The sequence below is a fragment of the Muscardinus avellanarius genome (assembly GCF_963383645.1).
Source record: "Muscardinus avellanarius genome assembly, chromosome: 17".
Taxonomy (NCBI): Eukaryota; Metazoa; Chordata; class Mammalia; order Rodentia; family Gliridae; genus Muscardinus; species Muscardinus avellanarius.
Genome location: NC_137803.1, coordinates 51,344,491 through 51,359,982, shown reverse-complemented (window position 1 = coordinate 51,359,982; position 15,492 = coordinate 51,344,491). Strand labels below are relative to the sequence as shown.

The 15,492-nt window shown below is 43.1% G+C and overlaps 1 protein-coding gene across 1 annotated transcript in view; it reads right to left on the bottom strand.

The window, feature by feature from the left end:
• Positions 1-844: 844 nt before the first annotated feature.
• The window catches only part of OSBPL1A (oxysterol binding protein like 1A), a gene marked incomplete at both ends in the record, with an annotated part of 217,349 nt that continues 202,701 nt past the window's right edge, over positions 845-15,492 (bottom strand). Inside the window, 4 exons of the mRNA XM_080714416.1 lie at positions 845-947; positions 9,813-9,903; positions 11,655-11,778; positions 12,265-12,381. Coding sequence (XP_080570542.1) covers positions 845-947; positions 9,813-9,903; positions 11,655-11,778; positions 12,265-12,381 — 435 coding nt within the window. The remainder of the gene's footprint in view (positions 948-9,812; positions 9,904-11,654; positions 11,779-12,264; positions 12,382-15,492) is intronic.

The window sequence follows — 15,492 nt, the reverse complement described above, 5'->3', positions numbered from 1 at the left end:
CTATGATACATACACAAGTGCAGCTTAAATTCTCTGGTGGCATCTGCCACTGGAAGTTAAAGCACTTAGAGAAGTCATCATGTGAGGTTGGATATTAAAATCTATTTCTCGGGAACTTTTGTGAATGGCTAGATCTTACACATTTTCAATTCAAACATGATTTAAGCCTTTTATCTCTAATGACAATTACAGAAAAGTAAATTCTGAGCACTAAAGTAAACAAAATATTTTTATTGGTGTAATTCTGTAGAATTTTCAAATTGGGAATACCTATTCTGAATATTGAGGCTTTTTTTTCTTTTTTGGTGAGAAGGGATACAATTAAGATTAATATGAATAAAAGCCATTTTTCAATTTAGTCTTTACAGAATCACAGCCTCTACATTTGAGCACATAAACAGGGTATAGGAGAATTCTAAACATGTCAAGAGTTATGTCTAAAACACCCAAGCATGACAATAAAAATAGTCAAAATAACTTGATTTGGGATTACTATGTAATTCCATAAAGCTAAAGTTAATTTACATATAGACCTTCAGTAAATATGGCAACAACCAGAAAAAGCAGCTCTTCCAGCAATTTCTCTTACCTCTCTATAAAAGAATATTCCAAATAAGTATATTTGGATAGAAAAATTACTATGCATTTTCCCAAGACTTTGATCACCTATTCTCTCACCATAATGCCCTACCTGTTGGAAGAAGTGCAAGTTATCTCATGAGCAGGGTTTTTTTTTTTTTTTTCCTTTTTAAAAAGATGAGTAGAAACCAAGGGAAAAAAATTTAAAAACATAGGTTTTAAGACTTATTTGTAGATTAGCCAAACACCCTGATTTGTCTGCATTTTAATAAATGTCAGGCAAATTGAAGTAGTTTCTGTCCCAGTAGCTGCCGGAGTAAATCCAGTCCTGTGCTCCGTTGTGGGGGTTTGGACCTTGATGGAACCACCTGTTCAAAGAGAAAAGGCAGGAGTGAAGGAGGGACCGTCTGAGTCACAAGGCACTGCTCCCGCGAAGCAGCAATGCTTTTTCTCCTTAAGAGAAAAACATACGTAGAATAATACTTCACGCGAGTAATGACACCATGCGAAAGGGCTACAATCTACAGCAGTTAGCAACTCTAAACAGAAGTAGGATGTCTAGTGGGTGTTCAGTTCCTATTCCTTCCACTAGGAGGCATTCTTTTTAATTTTTTATTGGTGCATTTAGTCATCTTGGTGAATTACAAGATGGTAAAAACAATCAGGAGTAAAGATAAGGATGAACTTTTTCAACACCCAAGGCAGTAAGTGAGGCGCCTGGTTTAGAGTACATGGCCTCCAAATTCAAAGCCCCATTTTACAGCTGAGGAGCTGAGTGTCGGCAGTGACGTGACCGCTGGCTGCCTGAATTAGCAATGGATAGCACACAGATTTGATTTTGAAGATCATGATTTTTCTAATAAACTATGCTATATGTAATACACTGAGATTAATCTAGTCCAATTACTTGTATATATTTCTTCAATGCTAATAGCTCCTAGATTATGTCTAGCCTTTAATATTTTAATCCATCCTAACTCTAGAAAGCTTCTGTATTCATTTTCTTGCCCTTTCAAAAACATGACACCCATTCTCCATAGTACCAGCTTTCTATAGGATATGGAAATTTAAGATTAATTGCTCAAAGAGTTGTAATTAAATTTAGATAACTTGTTTTTTTGTGGTACTGGGGATAGAATCCAGGGGCTTTCTAACTTTGGGTTATACCCTTAAACCTATTTTATATTTTATTTGGAAAAAGGGTTTCACTAAGTTGCTGAAAGCCTAAGTAGCTGAGGCTGGCTTCGAACCTGTGCGATCCTTCTGTCTCAGCTTCCCAAGTAATGGGATTACAAGAGTGTGCCACCATGCCCGGCCAAATTTAGATAACATTTTACTAATATAATTAAATTTTCAGAGTAACATTAAAGTAGTTTTCTGTGTCTTTTTTGTAAATAAATTGCTTCTGAAGATATTTAACAACTAAGTTGAGGTTAGACTTTGGCGAAATCTCTAATATTACTATCATAACAATAAAAACTGTGAGAGGAAAAATGCTTACTATCAGGCTAATTCCTTTAAGGATCATACCATGAACATCCGTGATGTAAAATGATCCAGATTATTACATAAATTAATTATTTAGTCTTTGGGACTTTTTCCTAATTAGAATTCTAGTTTAATAGTCAGGAGATGGGGTATTCAGACTTTGAATATACCAAAAAGTCTTTAAGAACTTTTATTCAAAATCAGAAGTTTTGTCTAATGTGAAATACATAGTATACTCCCTTTGGGTTTCAAAAGTCCAAGCAACAAAATTATTTGGTCAGGTTTAGCAAAGTCAAGCATATCATAGAAGCACGCAAACCAAATAAAAGCAATCCAAAATAACTCGAAGAGTAATGCAAGCTCAGGCCCTGGGCCAACAGACTCCTTCTATACAAAAAGAGGTGTGTAGGTCAAGGCTGCAGTGAGACAGCTGACAGAATCCTCTACTTGATAGCAAAGGATAGTATTACTCATATGTAAACTTCTAGAAAAAGTTCTCCAAAAACTGTCTGCAAGCCCACCTTTGGGGCTAGCCACAGGGGTCAGTTGGGGTCAGTTCAGCCACACACTGCATTAAAGACATCTACCCCCAGGGTGGCGGCCTGATGCAGGGGTTAGAGGCTCTTTCAGCCTCTAGTTCCAGTTCTGAACACTGATGTCTGAAAAGCCCTCTGCTGCTATGACCCTCCTCCCCACACAGGGGCTTTCTACCACTGAGCTACACTCCCAGATCTATTTTATACTTTATTTGGAAACAGGGTCTCACTAAGTTGCTGAGTGCCTCACTAAGTAGCTGAGACTGGCTTCAAACCTGTGTGATCTTCTTTCTCAGCCTCCCAAGTGCTGGGATTACAAGTGTGCACTACCACAACAGCTTCCAGAAAAATGTGGGCAATGGGAATGGGGAGAGAGGGATTTCATTTAGTGCTTAATTCTACAAGGTCCCATAATTTTTTTCCCCCAGTACTGGGGATTGAACCCAGAGGCATTCTATCTCAAGCTACACCCCCAGCATTGTTTTTTTTCTTTATTTTGAAACAGGATGTCACTAAATTGTGGAGGGCCTCATAACTTGCTGAGGCTGGCCATGAACCTGCAACCCTCCACAAACCAGCCTCCCAAGTACTGGGATTACAAGCATATGCCACCATACCTGGCTAAAAATACTGTTTTCATCTTTCTTTCTTTCTTTCTTTCTTTCTTTCTTTCTTTCTTTCTTTCCTCCCTTCCCTTCCCTTCCCTTCCCTTCCCTTCCCTTCCCTTCCCTTTTTTTGTAGTGCTGGGAATGGAACCCAGAGGCTTTCTACCTTTGGGCTGCACTCCCAGACCTATTTTTAATATTTTATTTGGAAACAGGGTCTCACTAAGTTGCTGAGAGCCTCACTAAGTAGCTGAGGCTGTCTTCGAACCTGCACAATCCTCCTGTCTCAGCCCCCCAAGTGCGGGGATTACAAGCATGCACCACCATGCCTGGCTAAAAAAATACCATTTTCGAGAACGGAGCTCAGAACCGAAGAGGAGACAGGCTGGCCTCATGGCCTGGACGCAGCAGCGCCATATTGCCGCTGGCAGCGGAGAATTTACCGGACAGCTCCAGACCAGCACATTAAACCAGCCACCAGGCTCCAGAGAGGAGCGGTGGACAGTGAGCTGAGGTGAGCAGCTGCGGAACAGCCGGTTGTAATTGAGCAGTTTCCTCAGCGCAGGGAGTGTCTAAAGCTCCCAGGGGCTGGGCTCAGCACGCCCTCCATGGACTCAGTGGAGCTCAAACCAGAAAAGAAATACGCCAGCCTCACGGTCGAGGGTGTGGCAGTGGCGCCATATTGCCTTCGGTGACGGCAGAAAGTTCACTGAGTCCGCGATAGCACACTTAACAACCATTGGCATTGGCTACTGTTTATTGTCATTTTGTGAAGCAGAGAAACAAAATTTTGGAACCCTGATCCCTGCTACTACACCATCACCCAACCCTCACCACTCGAAAAAGTACTGTTTACCTTTTAACTCTTCTAAATCCATTCTACTAAGACTGGACTATACACAATACCCACAATCAATGGGAAGACAACAGAAGAATAGGCCTGAGAACGTTGAAAATATGAGAACCAGGAATAGTGGAGAAACAACAGAAGTCACAAATACTGACCTACAAGAAATGCAAGAAGGGGAGTTCTGAATCTTGATCTACAATATGATGAAAGGATTTAAAACAAGTCTAGAGGAGATGAAAGATGAGTTGGAAACACTAAGAAAGAATCAGAAAGAGGTCTGGAATGAAATGAAAGAATCAATAAGTGAAATGAAGACAGCAATAGAAAGAAATTCTGGAAGATTAGATGAAATGGAAAACAGAATATTAATGTTAGAAGACAGTACATCCAAAACCGAAAACACGGTCAGCGATATACAGAAATCTTTACAGCAACAAAACCTAAACATCCAGCAAATATGGGATAATATGAAGCATCAACTTACGGAAAATAGGCATTGAAGAAGGGATAGAGGTACAGACCAAGGGCATCTGTAATCTCTTCAAAGAAATAATTTCAGAGAACTTTCCAAACATGGAAAGAGACTTGGATCTTCATGTCCAGGAGGCATACAGAACACCATTGAGACAGGACCAAAGAAGGACCTCCCCACGCCATATAATAGCCAAAATGACCAATACAGAGGCCAAGGAAGGAATCTTAAAAGCAGTGAGAACAAAAGGACGGGTGACATATAGAGGCAAAACAATAAGAATCACCCCAGACTATACAACCCAGGTCAGGAATGCTAGGAGAGACTGGTACGATGTGATTCAGACCCTGGAAGAAAATAAGTTCCCACCAAAACTACTCTATCCAGCAAAACTACTATTCAAAATCAATGGGGAAACAAAAGTATTTCAGGATAAACAGAATCTTAAAAAAATCATGAATTCAAAGCCTACATTAAAGAAAATTCTTAAAGAAATAAACCATAAAGAAGAAAAAAGAAGCAGACTTCAGAACCAGAGAAGAGAAGAAGTTCATAAGTGGGCCATTTAAGAAAATAAGAAAGACAAAACCACCCAATAGTAGACAGAACACAAAATGGCAGAAAACAAAAATCATATTTCAATATCTCTCCTTTTTTTTTTTTTTGGTGGTACTGGGGTTCCTGGGAGCCCTTCTACCTCCAGGCTACACTCCCAGACCTATTTTTACATTTTTATTTGGAAACAGGGTCTTCTAAGCCAGCGCGCGCGCGGCTGGCTTCAAACCTGCACAATCCTCCTGTCTCTGCCTCCCAAGCGCAGGGATTACAAGCGTGCGCCACCACGCCCAGCCCATCAATAATATCTCTTAACGTCAAAGGACTTAACTCACCAATCAAAAGACATAGACTGGCAATGTGGATTAAAAAACATAATCCAAATATATGTTGTCTGCAAGAAACCCATATTATAGCCAAAGACATTCACAGACCGAAAATGAAAGGATGGAAAATGATATATCATGCTATTATAGACCAAAAAAGAGCAGGGGTAGCAACCCTGATAAACAACAAAATAGACTTTAAACTAAAACACATCAGAAGAGACAAATCAGGGTACTTCCTTTTATTAAAAGGAACAATACACCAAGAAGATATAATAATAGTAAATATTTATGCCCCAAACGCGGGCGCAACCACATTTATAAAACAAACCTTTCTGGACATCAGAACCCAAATAGACCCAAATACAATAATTCTGAGAGACTTTAATACTCCTCTCACACCACTGGATCGATCTTCAAGGCAAAAGATGAATAAAGACTCCTTAGACCTAAAGAAAACCATAAACCAAATGGACATTTACAGAATATTTCAGCCAGGAACTACAGAATACACATTCTTCTCAGCAGCCCAAGGAGCCTTCTCCAAAATAGACCACATCCTGGAACACAAAGAAAGCGCCTGCAAATTCAAAAAATGTAATATAATTCCTTGCATCTTTTCAGACCATAATGGAATAAAAGTAGAAATCAACAACAGGAAACTCAAAGAAATTACTCAAATACATGGAGATTGAATGATACACTATTGAATGATGAATGGGTAAGAACAGAAATTAGGGAAGAAATAAATTTATGGAAACAAATGAAAACAGAGACACAACCTACCAAAATCTATGGGACACTATGAAGGCAGTATTAAGAGGAAAGTTTATTGCACTGAGTGCCCACATAAGAAGGACAGAGAATCACCAAGAACCTAATGACATAACTAAAGGACCTAGAAAGACTGCAACAGTCTATTCCCAAAGCCAGCAGAAGGCAAGAAATTATTAAAATTAGAGCAGAAATAAATGAAATAGAGAACAAAAAAACAATTCAAAGAATCAATAAAACAAAAAGCTGGTTCTTTGAAAAGATTAATAGAATTGATAAACCCCTGGCCAACCTAACTAAAAGAAAAAGAGAATCAAATCAAATGATCAAAATTAGAAATGAAAAAGGAGATATCACCAGAGATAGTGAAGAAATTCAAAAGTTTATCAGAAACTACTTTAAAAATTTATACTCCAGTAGACTAGAAAACATGGAAAAAATTGATAGATTTCTAAGCACAGTTAACCTTCCTACACTCATCCAAGAGGACATAGCAAGCCTAAACCAACCAATAGCAACGAAAGAAATAGAAATGGCAATAAAAATTCTTCCACCAAAGAAAAGCCCAGGCCCAGATGGGTTTCCAGCTTAATTCTACAAAACCTTCAGTGAACAACTAATACCAATACTTCAGAACTTGTTCCGGGAAACTGAAAGAGATGGAACTCTCCCAAATTCCTTCTATGAGGCCTGTATCACATTAATCCCCCCCCCAAAATAAAGATACCTCAAGAAAGGAAAACTACAGACCAATATCCTTAATGAACATAGATGCAAAAATTCTAAACAAAATACTAGCCATATGCATTCAAAACTATATCAAGAGAATTGTACACCACAACCAAGTTGGTTTCATCCCAGAAAAGCAAGGCTGGTTCAACATATGCAAATCAATACATGTTATCCATCACATAAATAGAACCAAGAACAAAAACCACATCATTATAGCAATAGATGCTGAAAAAGCATTTGACAAAATCCAACACCCATTTATGTTAAAAACACTGCAGAAAATTGGGATAGAAGGAATGCACCTCAACATCATTAAGGCAATATACTGCAAACCCAAAGCCAACATTATACTGAATGGGGAAAAACTGCAAGAATTTCCTCTAAAATCAGGAACAAGACAAGGATGCCCACTATCACCACTCCTTTTCAATATAGTCCTTGAGACCCTTGCTGCAGCAATAATACATTTCCTCTAATATGCCCAAACTAGGAAACACAGAGGATACCAGTGGGACTCCAGATAATGGAGGGGAAATATCAGCAAAGTTTGAATGGAAAGACAGGAGAGGAGGAAGGCTGATCTTGATTAATGAGGGTCTACATCTGAATATGTGTAAAATTATGAATATGACATGGTTACCCTTGACAACCATTGATGGGAGGGGGGAAGGGAAAATGGGGGCAGGGGGAAGAGGGCACCAAATATAGTTTAAATGTATACCATTTATGTTCAATAAAAAATTTGTTTAAAAATAAAAACTAAAAATAAATAAAAACCATTTTCTAAAAAAAATCTTATTTCTACACTATGTTCATCCTATGGAAAGACTACATCACCAATCTGTCATGTCCCCCCACCTCCTCTCTATGTCCTGCCTGCTGGGGTCTGCGGGCTCCTGTAAGAAAACAGCTCAGGACCACAAGAAGCCCCCTCCCGAAGCAGAGCACATATCCAGCCTGAAAAACTGTAGCCTCGACTCTCTTCTGGTGATGAGAACAGTAGCAGGACTCACTCCAAGGTTCAATACGGAGAAACTTGGGCCACATTACAGCAACTTTCTGGGCTCCATTTCCATGAGGCTGGTTAGCTCTACCCAGAAGACAATGCTCTTAGACAGACGGCCCACTTCCACCCACCCACGCTAAAACTGAGCCACACTATTAACACATATCGTCAGCCCAGAGAACAAATTCAGCGAATGTGCAATCCCATCAGCACCCCTTGAGAAGCTAGAAAAAATAATAATAAAAAAGACTCTCGACAGTCAGGGTCAGCACAATCAACATCCTTTTTTGGCACTGGAGATTGAGCCCCGGGACAATCTACCTTTGAGCTATACCCTCAGCCTTATTTTATTTTGAAACAGGGTCTCACTGAGTTGCTGAGGCTGGCCTCGAACCTGTGATCCTCCTGTCTCAGCTTCCCAAGTAGTAGGACTGAAGGCGTGTGTGCCCGAGCCCAGCTCAGTGGAATCATTCTAAAGATCTGTGTGTCCACCTGAGAACTCCTGAAGCCGAGAGGACAGTGAAGCAAGCCTCCAAATGACAGCTCAGCAGCACTGCTCTAGTTTTTATTTTCAGGCTTCTACCAGTTCGCCCACTGATTTCCACTTTGGGAATATTAAGATTTCATTTGGTAGTGAAAAATCACTGTGGGCAGTATGTTTATGCCATATATCTAAAAATGGGACTCGGAAAATAAAGAATTATTAAAATCTAGTATAAAGGTGGAATTTTCTGTAAAATATACTAGAAAGAATCAAATATATCAGATCTTATCAAAAGGGACTGCAGCACAGTGGCTTTGACTGAAAGATTAATGAAGGGGGCTCTAACCGTGGGTCTGCTGCCTCGCAGCCCCCACATGGAATGAGATACACCGTCCTTTCCAGACCCGCAGTCTTCACTGGCACCTGGAGCTCTGGGGGAAGACGAGGCATGGGCCGGCCCACCGCAGCCTCACCGCACCAGCCACACCTCATCTGCAGACTCCACCAGTTCACTTGCAAAAAAGATTTCTAGGCTAACAAGAAAGGCCAAAACCCACTGGATTCGATGACACCCAAGATCATTTCTAGTTCTAACAATCATCCTTCTCCAAGATGCAAAAGGACAACCAAAATATCCAATGGAACGCTTGCAAAAGTATGCCTGTATTTGCTATAAATACAGTTAGTAACTGAAGTATGGAAAATTATTTCTATCATGTGATACAAATGTAGAAAGTATTTTTATGCTATTCCTATTTATAAGTGATTCTATGACTTGGCACAAGTGACTATTAACTCCTGATTAAAAACACCTTCCACGTCTGAAATTTTATTACCCACTTCCTTCTCCTACATGGAGTAGTCTGAGATCTTACTTTGTACAAATCCCACTTCCTTTACATATAACCCGTGTGTTTGGAAAAGCAAAAAGGCACTATCTGTACTATATGATGTGTGTATAAGAAAATGATCCTAATCCACGCATATATATGAGCAAATGGCCCTTGATGTATTTTCATGCCATATTTTAATTTCCCTTTGCTGAATCAGGAAGAAAAATAGGTTTGCCTTTACCTGTGATAACTGTGTGGGAATATTTTAACCTTAACTTCTCAGTAGTCATTTTTTTTTGGCCTCACATATAACTCTTTTGGCTTTGATAATTAAATTTAAAGTGACTTTGAATAATATTTTGATAATAACTTGAGTGATATTTTCATGAAATTGATTAATATTTAAACAATTTTTCATAAAAATTATATTTTAAAATGTTTCAATGAAAAATTAGGTGGAAAAAATAAACGGATGTGAGATTATTCTAAAGTCTTGTGTGACCCTGCTCCTTCAGATCCCGTTCTTAAGACTGGCCCGGGCTCCGGGTGGAGCGGCTGCCCGCAGCGCTCACCTCGTCTTCCAGTCCTCTTCCGACTTGGACCTGTGTTTGCGAGCTGCTCTTTGTTTTTCCTCAAGTCGCTTTTTTTCTTCACTAGCTTGATCTAAAAATAAGAACATCAATGAAACACTTCTGTTTTCTACGCAGACCACCAGGCACAGTACCACACACAGAAACTTCATGGAGAACCACCATCCCGGTGTATTAGTGTTATCTCCACTGTACTAATATGCAGAAAGTACTGCTAAGAATCATGGTAAAATCTTAACACATACCCAAGCTGGTCAGGAGGCAGCCATTTAAAGATCTGGAGGAAGAACTTTCCGTTCAGAGGAAAAAGGTTCGTGTTTGCTCCATTTCTCTCTCTCTCTCTCTCTCTCTCTCTCTCTCTCTCTCTCTCTCTCTCTCTCTCACACACACACACACACACACACATCCCTCCATCATCTCTTTTAATAACTTATGCCTTTAACAAACTTAACAAATATTACCTTTAACAAAATAACTACTGATTTTTTTTTTTTTTTTTTTTTTGGTACTGACATTGAACCCAAGGGGATTTGACCACTGAGCTACACCCCAGACCTTTTAATTTTTTACTTTGAGATAGTTAAGGTCTCACTAAATTGCGCAGGCTGGCCTCAATTCTCTGGTCCTCCTGAGGATTCTTAAATGCAAAATATATATATATATATATATATATATATATATATATATATATATATATGCTTCAATGATTGGGAAGCTGAGACAGGAGGATCACGTTTTGAGGACAGGCCCTTTGCAAGTCAGTGAGACCCTGTTTCAAAATAAAAAATATAAAATAGGGCTGTGGTGCCACTCGGAGGTAGAAGCCCCCTAGGTTCCACCCCTAGTACCACACACACAAAAAAATGCTTCAATGAGGGGAGGAGCGGGGAGGGGCCGGGGAGCTGAACCAGTGCTGTGTGCATGAATGTCATCATTCTAACCTCATCCCGATGTGAGATGACAGTGCACCAATAAGGGTCTATTAAAAATAAATACAACCGGGCGTGGTGGCGCATGCTGTAATCCCCGCGCATGGGAGGCAGAGACAGGATGATCGCACAGGTTCGAAGTCAGCCGAGCTGGCTTAAGAGACCTGGTTTCCAAATTAAAAAAGTATAAAAATAGATCTGGGAGTGTAGCCTGGAGGTAGAAGGGCTTCCAGATACCCCAGTACCACCAAATAAATAAATAAACAAATAAATAAATAAATACAATACAATACTTCAATTAAAATTTAATGGAAAAGCAATGTGAAATTATTCTAAATTCTTAGTGAGATCTCACAGAACTCATGTGGATTCCATTCATAAGAAATTCAGGCAATTTTCCAAAATCCTCGCTGGAGACACTCTGCCAAGTTGGGCCAGGCTTCTCGCCCCGGCACCACCAGCCGCACACGGGATGGGATGAGTCTAGCCAGCGGCGGAGACAGTGAGACAGGGTCTCACTAAGGTGCCCAGACTAGCCTCAAACTTCAGATCCTCCTGCCTCAGCTTCCCAGGGAGTTGGAATCACAGATGTGCATTACCACACCTAGAAGCCACAGTGGTGAGGCTCACAGGGTGACGTGTGATTTCCAAGATATATAGCATAGTAATTACAACTCAGAGTTGATAAAAACGCTACATTTCCCTCTGACATTTAGGATGTGTGCCCCTGGCCACATACATTAAATTATCAGGGCAGTGATACTAAGTAATGAAATTGAGCTAATATATTCTATCTCAGATTTCCAAATTTAAAACAAATTACTGAAGTTAGATTAAAAAATTCCAGGAATGCAACAAGCCATCAGCACAAAGGATGGCACCGACAGCTCCTTACCTATCTCTCCGTTCTCCATGGCCCTGATGTCAGGCCGTAACCTGCAGTCAGTCTTAGGAATCACACTCTCCATTTCCTTGTCCACTTCATTCAAAACCATTGCAAAGCTAGTAAAATTATACATCTGAAAAGAAACAAAACGGTCCAATCAACACGGTCCAAGGCACGACGCAAAATGAAGAGGCCTGAAGGAAGTGGCCAGCGTGACGGCGCCCAGAGGCGCTAGTGCCATCAGCCTTCCCCACCCGGCTCTCACCGCCACCTCAGAGCAGGCCTCACAGGACGCTCCTCCTCAGCTTAAGAGGAGTTGTAAGCAAAACCAACCATCTTTTTCCTTAAAAGGACCGACCTTCCTTCCTCCCTTCTTTCTTTTCTTAAAAAGACAAAGATTTTTCATGAAAACCGCTCCTTGCTGGTCTGGAGGGCTTGTGCTGCCCGGCCTGCATCCTTGTATCTGATAAGGGCCTTCCCCCGGCAACTACTAAAGGGAGCTTGCCGTGAGCACAGCCTCTGGCAAGGAGGGGCAGCTGGGGAGTAGCTGGGTGAAAACCTAGGTCTCGCTGCAGCCTGGGAAGGGCACCCAGGCTGGGTACAGACGGGGTGGTCTCACCTGGGCAGAATTGGGAGGCCGCGGGGCTATCCGCCACAGGAGCACACTTCCAGGGATGACGAATACGCTTTCGGAATCTGGCATGGGCATTTCATCGGACTCCTCAGAAGCGCTCACCTAGGAGAACAGCAGCCAAACGCCTGTGAGTAAAGTTGGAAAATACTCAGGGCGCCGAGGGACTATAACAGCAGCAGCATTTATGGCCCAGCGTTGGAAAGTCGACTGCGGGAGGGCAGAGGCAGCATGACTTTTTGGTCTTTGCCGTAAAGGTGTTTCTTGGTCTGAGAGCTGGGAGAGGGCGGCGGGGTGGTGAAAGCCGCCCTGTGGGGTTGAGACGAGTGGCCCCTCCCTCATGAACCGTGTTCCTCAAGATCCCACCCCACAGACGGCATCCATGGGGATGCAGCCCAAGCAGGAAGACGCAGCACCACTTGGTCTTTGAGAAGATTCCCAGGTCTGCCTTGCTGGTTTTGCATCTTTGGGAGATGCTAGCATCCTGCCTCCGGAGCCACAGCATCGGGGCTAAAAGAGAAGCCAGAGAAAGACAGGCAGGGGAGACGCGAACGGGCCAGGCGGCTGGCGGCCTCAGCCTCACTCGGAGGAGCTTGTACAGTCACCACTGGTTCCTGAAACAGGAGATAGGCCAGACGAAGGCCTGGAGGCTGTGGCTGTGGCTGGACCAGATGGGAAGGCATGTGGAGGCTGGACAGGAGGAAGTCCCTAGCGTGATTCTTTCCAACACTGCTGCAGCAAGAGACAGAGCTGCAGGCTTGCTGGGGGTGTGCAACACGATGGTTTCTCGTTTTTACACCATTACTATCTCACTTCCAGAAAGACTGACAGGTGCTGTGAGCCCACCGAGGCTGGTGTGCTGAGCCAGTGTCGTTTGCCTGCCAGGCTTAGCAGCAGCTACAGCAACCCTTCTTGCTAAAGTATGTTTTTTTTTTTTTGTTTGTTTGGTGATACTGGGGGTGGAACCCAGAGGCTTTCTACCCCTGGGTTATACTCTCAGACCTATTTTATACTTTATTTGTGAAACAGGGTCTCATTAAGTTGCTGAGAGCCTCACTAAGTAGCTGAGGCTGGCTTCGAACCTGTGAGATCCTCCTGTCTCAGCCCCCCAAGCGCTGGGATTACAAGCGTGCGCCACCACGCCCAGCTTAGTGTATGTGTTTTTAATGCTTCTGATGTTTTAGAGACAAAATAACTCACTGAGTATTTACTGAGAATCCTCTAAGCGCTCTGGACCGGGGTGCAGAGAAGTCCAGAGCTGCCTGGCTTCTGAGGACGCACTCACTGGTGCCGGCTGCACACGCCGTGTTCTGAGAAGAGCAAAAAGACACCTGGGCCCTCAGCTACATTCACCAAGGACTCGAGCCCAGCAGGAATCAAGAATGCTTCTGCAAATGGAGCCTCACATGAATTTCCAAGCCCCAGTCTACCATGGCCATCTAGATTGTCCACCTCCGATGGGGTCCTAACTGCCGCTGCCCCCACGACGCCCCCTTACAGCAGGAAGTCGCTAAGAGCGGTCATCGCCCGTTTCCCTAACGGCAGTTAGGGTTTCCTATTCGGAAGGGGGGATTGAGGAGATAGAAAGGAAATAGGCAGATAGGAAAAAGGCCTTGGTAGAAAAAAGTTAATTTCCTGAGTTTCCTGAGGGGCAACAAATGCCTGAAATTCCAAAGGCTCAGGAGATAAGAAGGTCAGAGCTTCACAAAGCCATCCTGAGTTTCCTAATCAACAAACTCACCCAGCAAGTCTGGCATTCCTGAAAGGAGACCCTTCAAAGAACTTGCAAATGTCCTATGCAAATTCTCCTTGGAATCTCAAAGTCACCCTAACCACAAACGGACTTGCAAGCAGTCAGGCATCGGCCAGTCAGATGGCAAAAGTGGGGAACTCCCGCTCGGGACCCCCTCCCCTTTTGGGGAGCTGTTCTCTCTCTCGCAGGTCGTGTTGGCCCTGAGAGAAGGCAGAGTGCATCTGAGGGCACGTGGCTCGGGCGACTCTCGAGTAGTGACGTGAAGGCCTCTGCTGGACATCATGGCTGACCAGGCCCCTAGGGGTGACCTGTACCTCTTTTCTGGCAGATCGCGTGGACTCTGGGAGAAAGTAGTTTGCAACTGATGGGCACTTGGCTCGGGCGACACTCGGGTAGTGACCCTGAAGGCAGCTACTGGACCCCGGAGTTCCGACAGCCCCTATGGGGTGTTCGGCCACTTTTCTCTATTCCCTTCTGGCAGATCGCATGGACTCCGGAAGAAAGCAGCCTGCACCTGAAGGCAATTCGGCTTGGGCTACTCTCAAGTATTGTCCTGAAGGCAGCTGCTGGACCCAGAGTTCCAGCCCCTTTGGGGGTGTTCAGCCACCCTTGCCCCATTCCCTGCTCCTTCCAATAAACCTTTTACTCCCCCCCCCCAAAAAAAAAAAAAGAATGCTTCTGATAGGAAGAGAGTTTTAGAAGATGCTAGGCTAACAAGGTGCCATGCCTTTGGCCACACTGCTGAGGGCCAGCGCTACACAGGGGCCCTGAACATTCCCTCGTTATATGCCTGGGAGGAGCTGTCATTACCACCACAGCGCACAGAAAGAGCTCAAGGCGTCCGAGGCGAAGTAAATTCCCAGCACCACAGAAACAAGCCTAAAATCACTGGTGGAGACACTTTCAGTGAATACAAGTGTGACATGTACTGTGCATACTGTTGTCACACAACATAAAGTGTGACAGTGATGATAAAGGGTCCCGCGGCGCATAAACAAGGTCAGGAACCTCAGAAGTCTGCGGCTGGGGGATGCACAGAGAGGAGGGGGTCTGGACAGGGACACGAGTACCAGGAAGGGGACCTCTCCAAACATGACTGGGGGGTTTACAGAACATAGGGATATTTTCTGGATTTTTTTTTTTTTGGTGGAACTGGGGATGGATCCCAGGGGCTTTCTACTTCCAGGCTATACTCCCAGACCAATTTTATATTTTATTTAGAAACAGGGTCTCACTTGAGTTGCTGAGAGCCTCTCACTAAGTAGCTGAAGTTGGCTTTGAACCTGCACGATCTTCCTGTCTCAGCCTCCCAAGTACTGGGATTATAAGCGTGCACCACCATGCCTGGCTATTTTCTGGATTTTTGTTTGTTTGTTTGTACTAGGGATTGGGGCACTCTACCACTAAGCTACACCCCCAGCCCTATTTAGTTTTTATTTAGAAACAGGGTCTTGCTAAGTGGC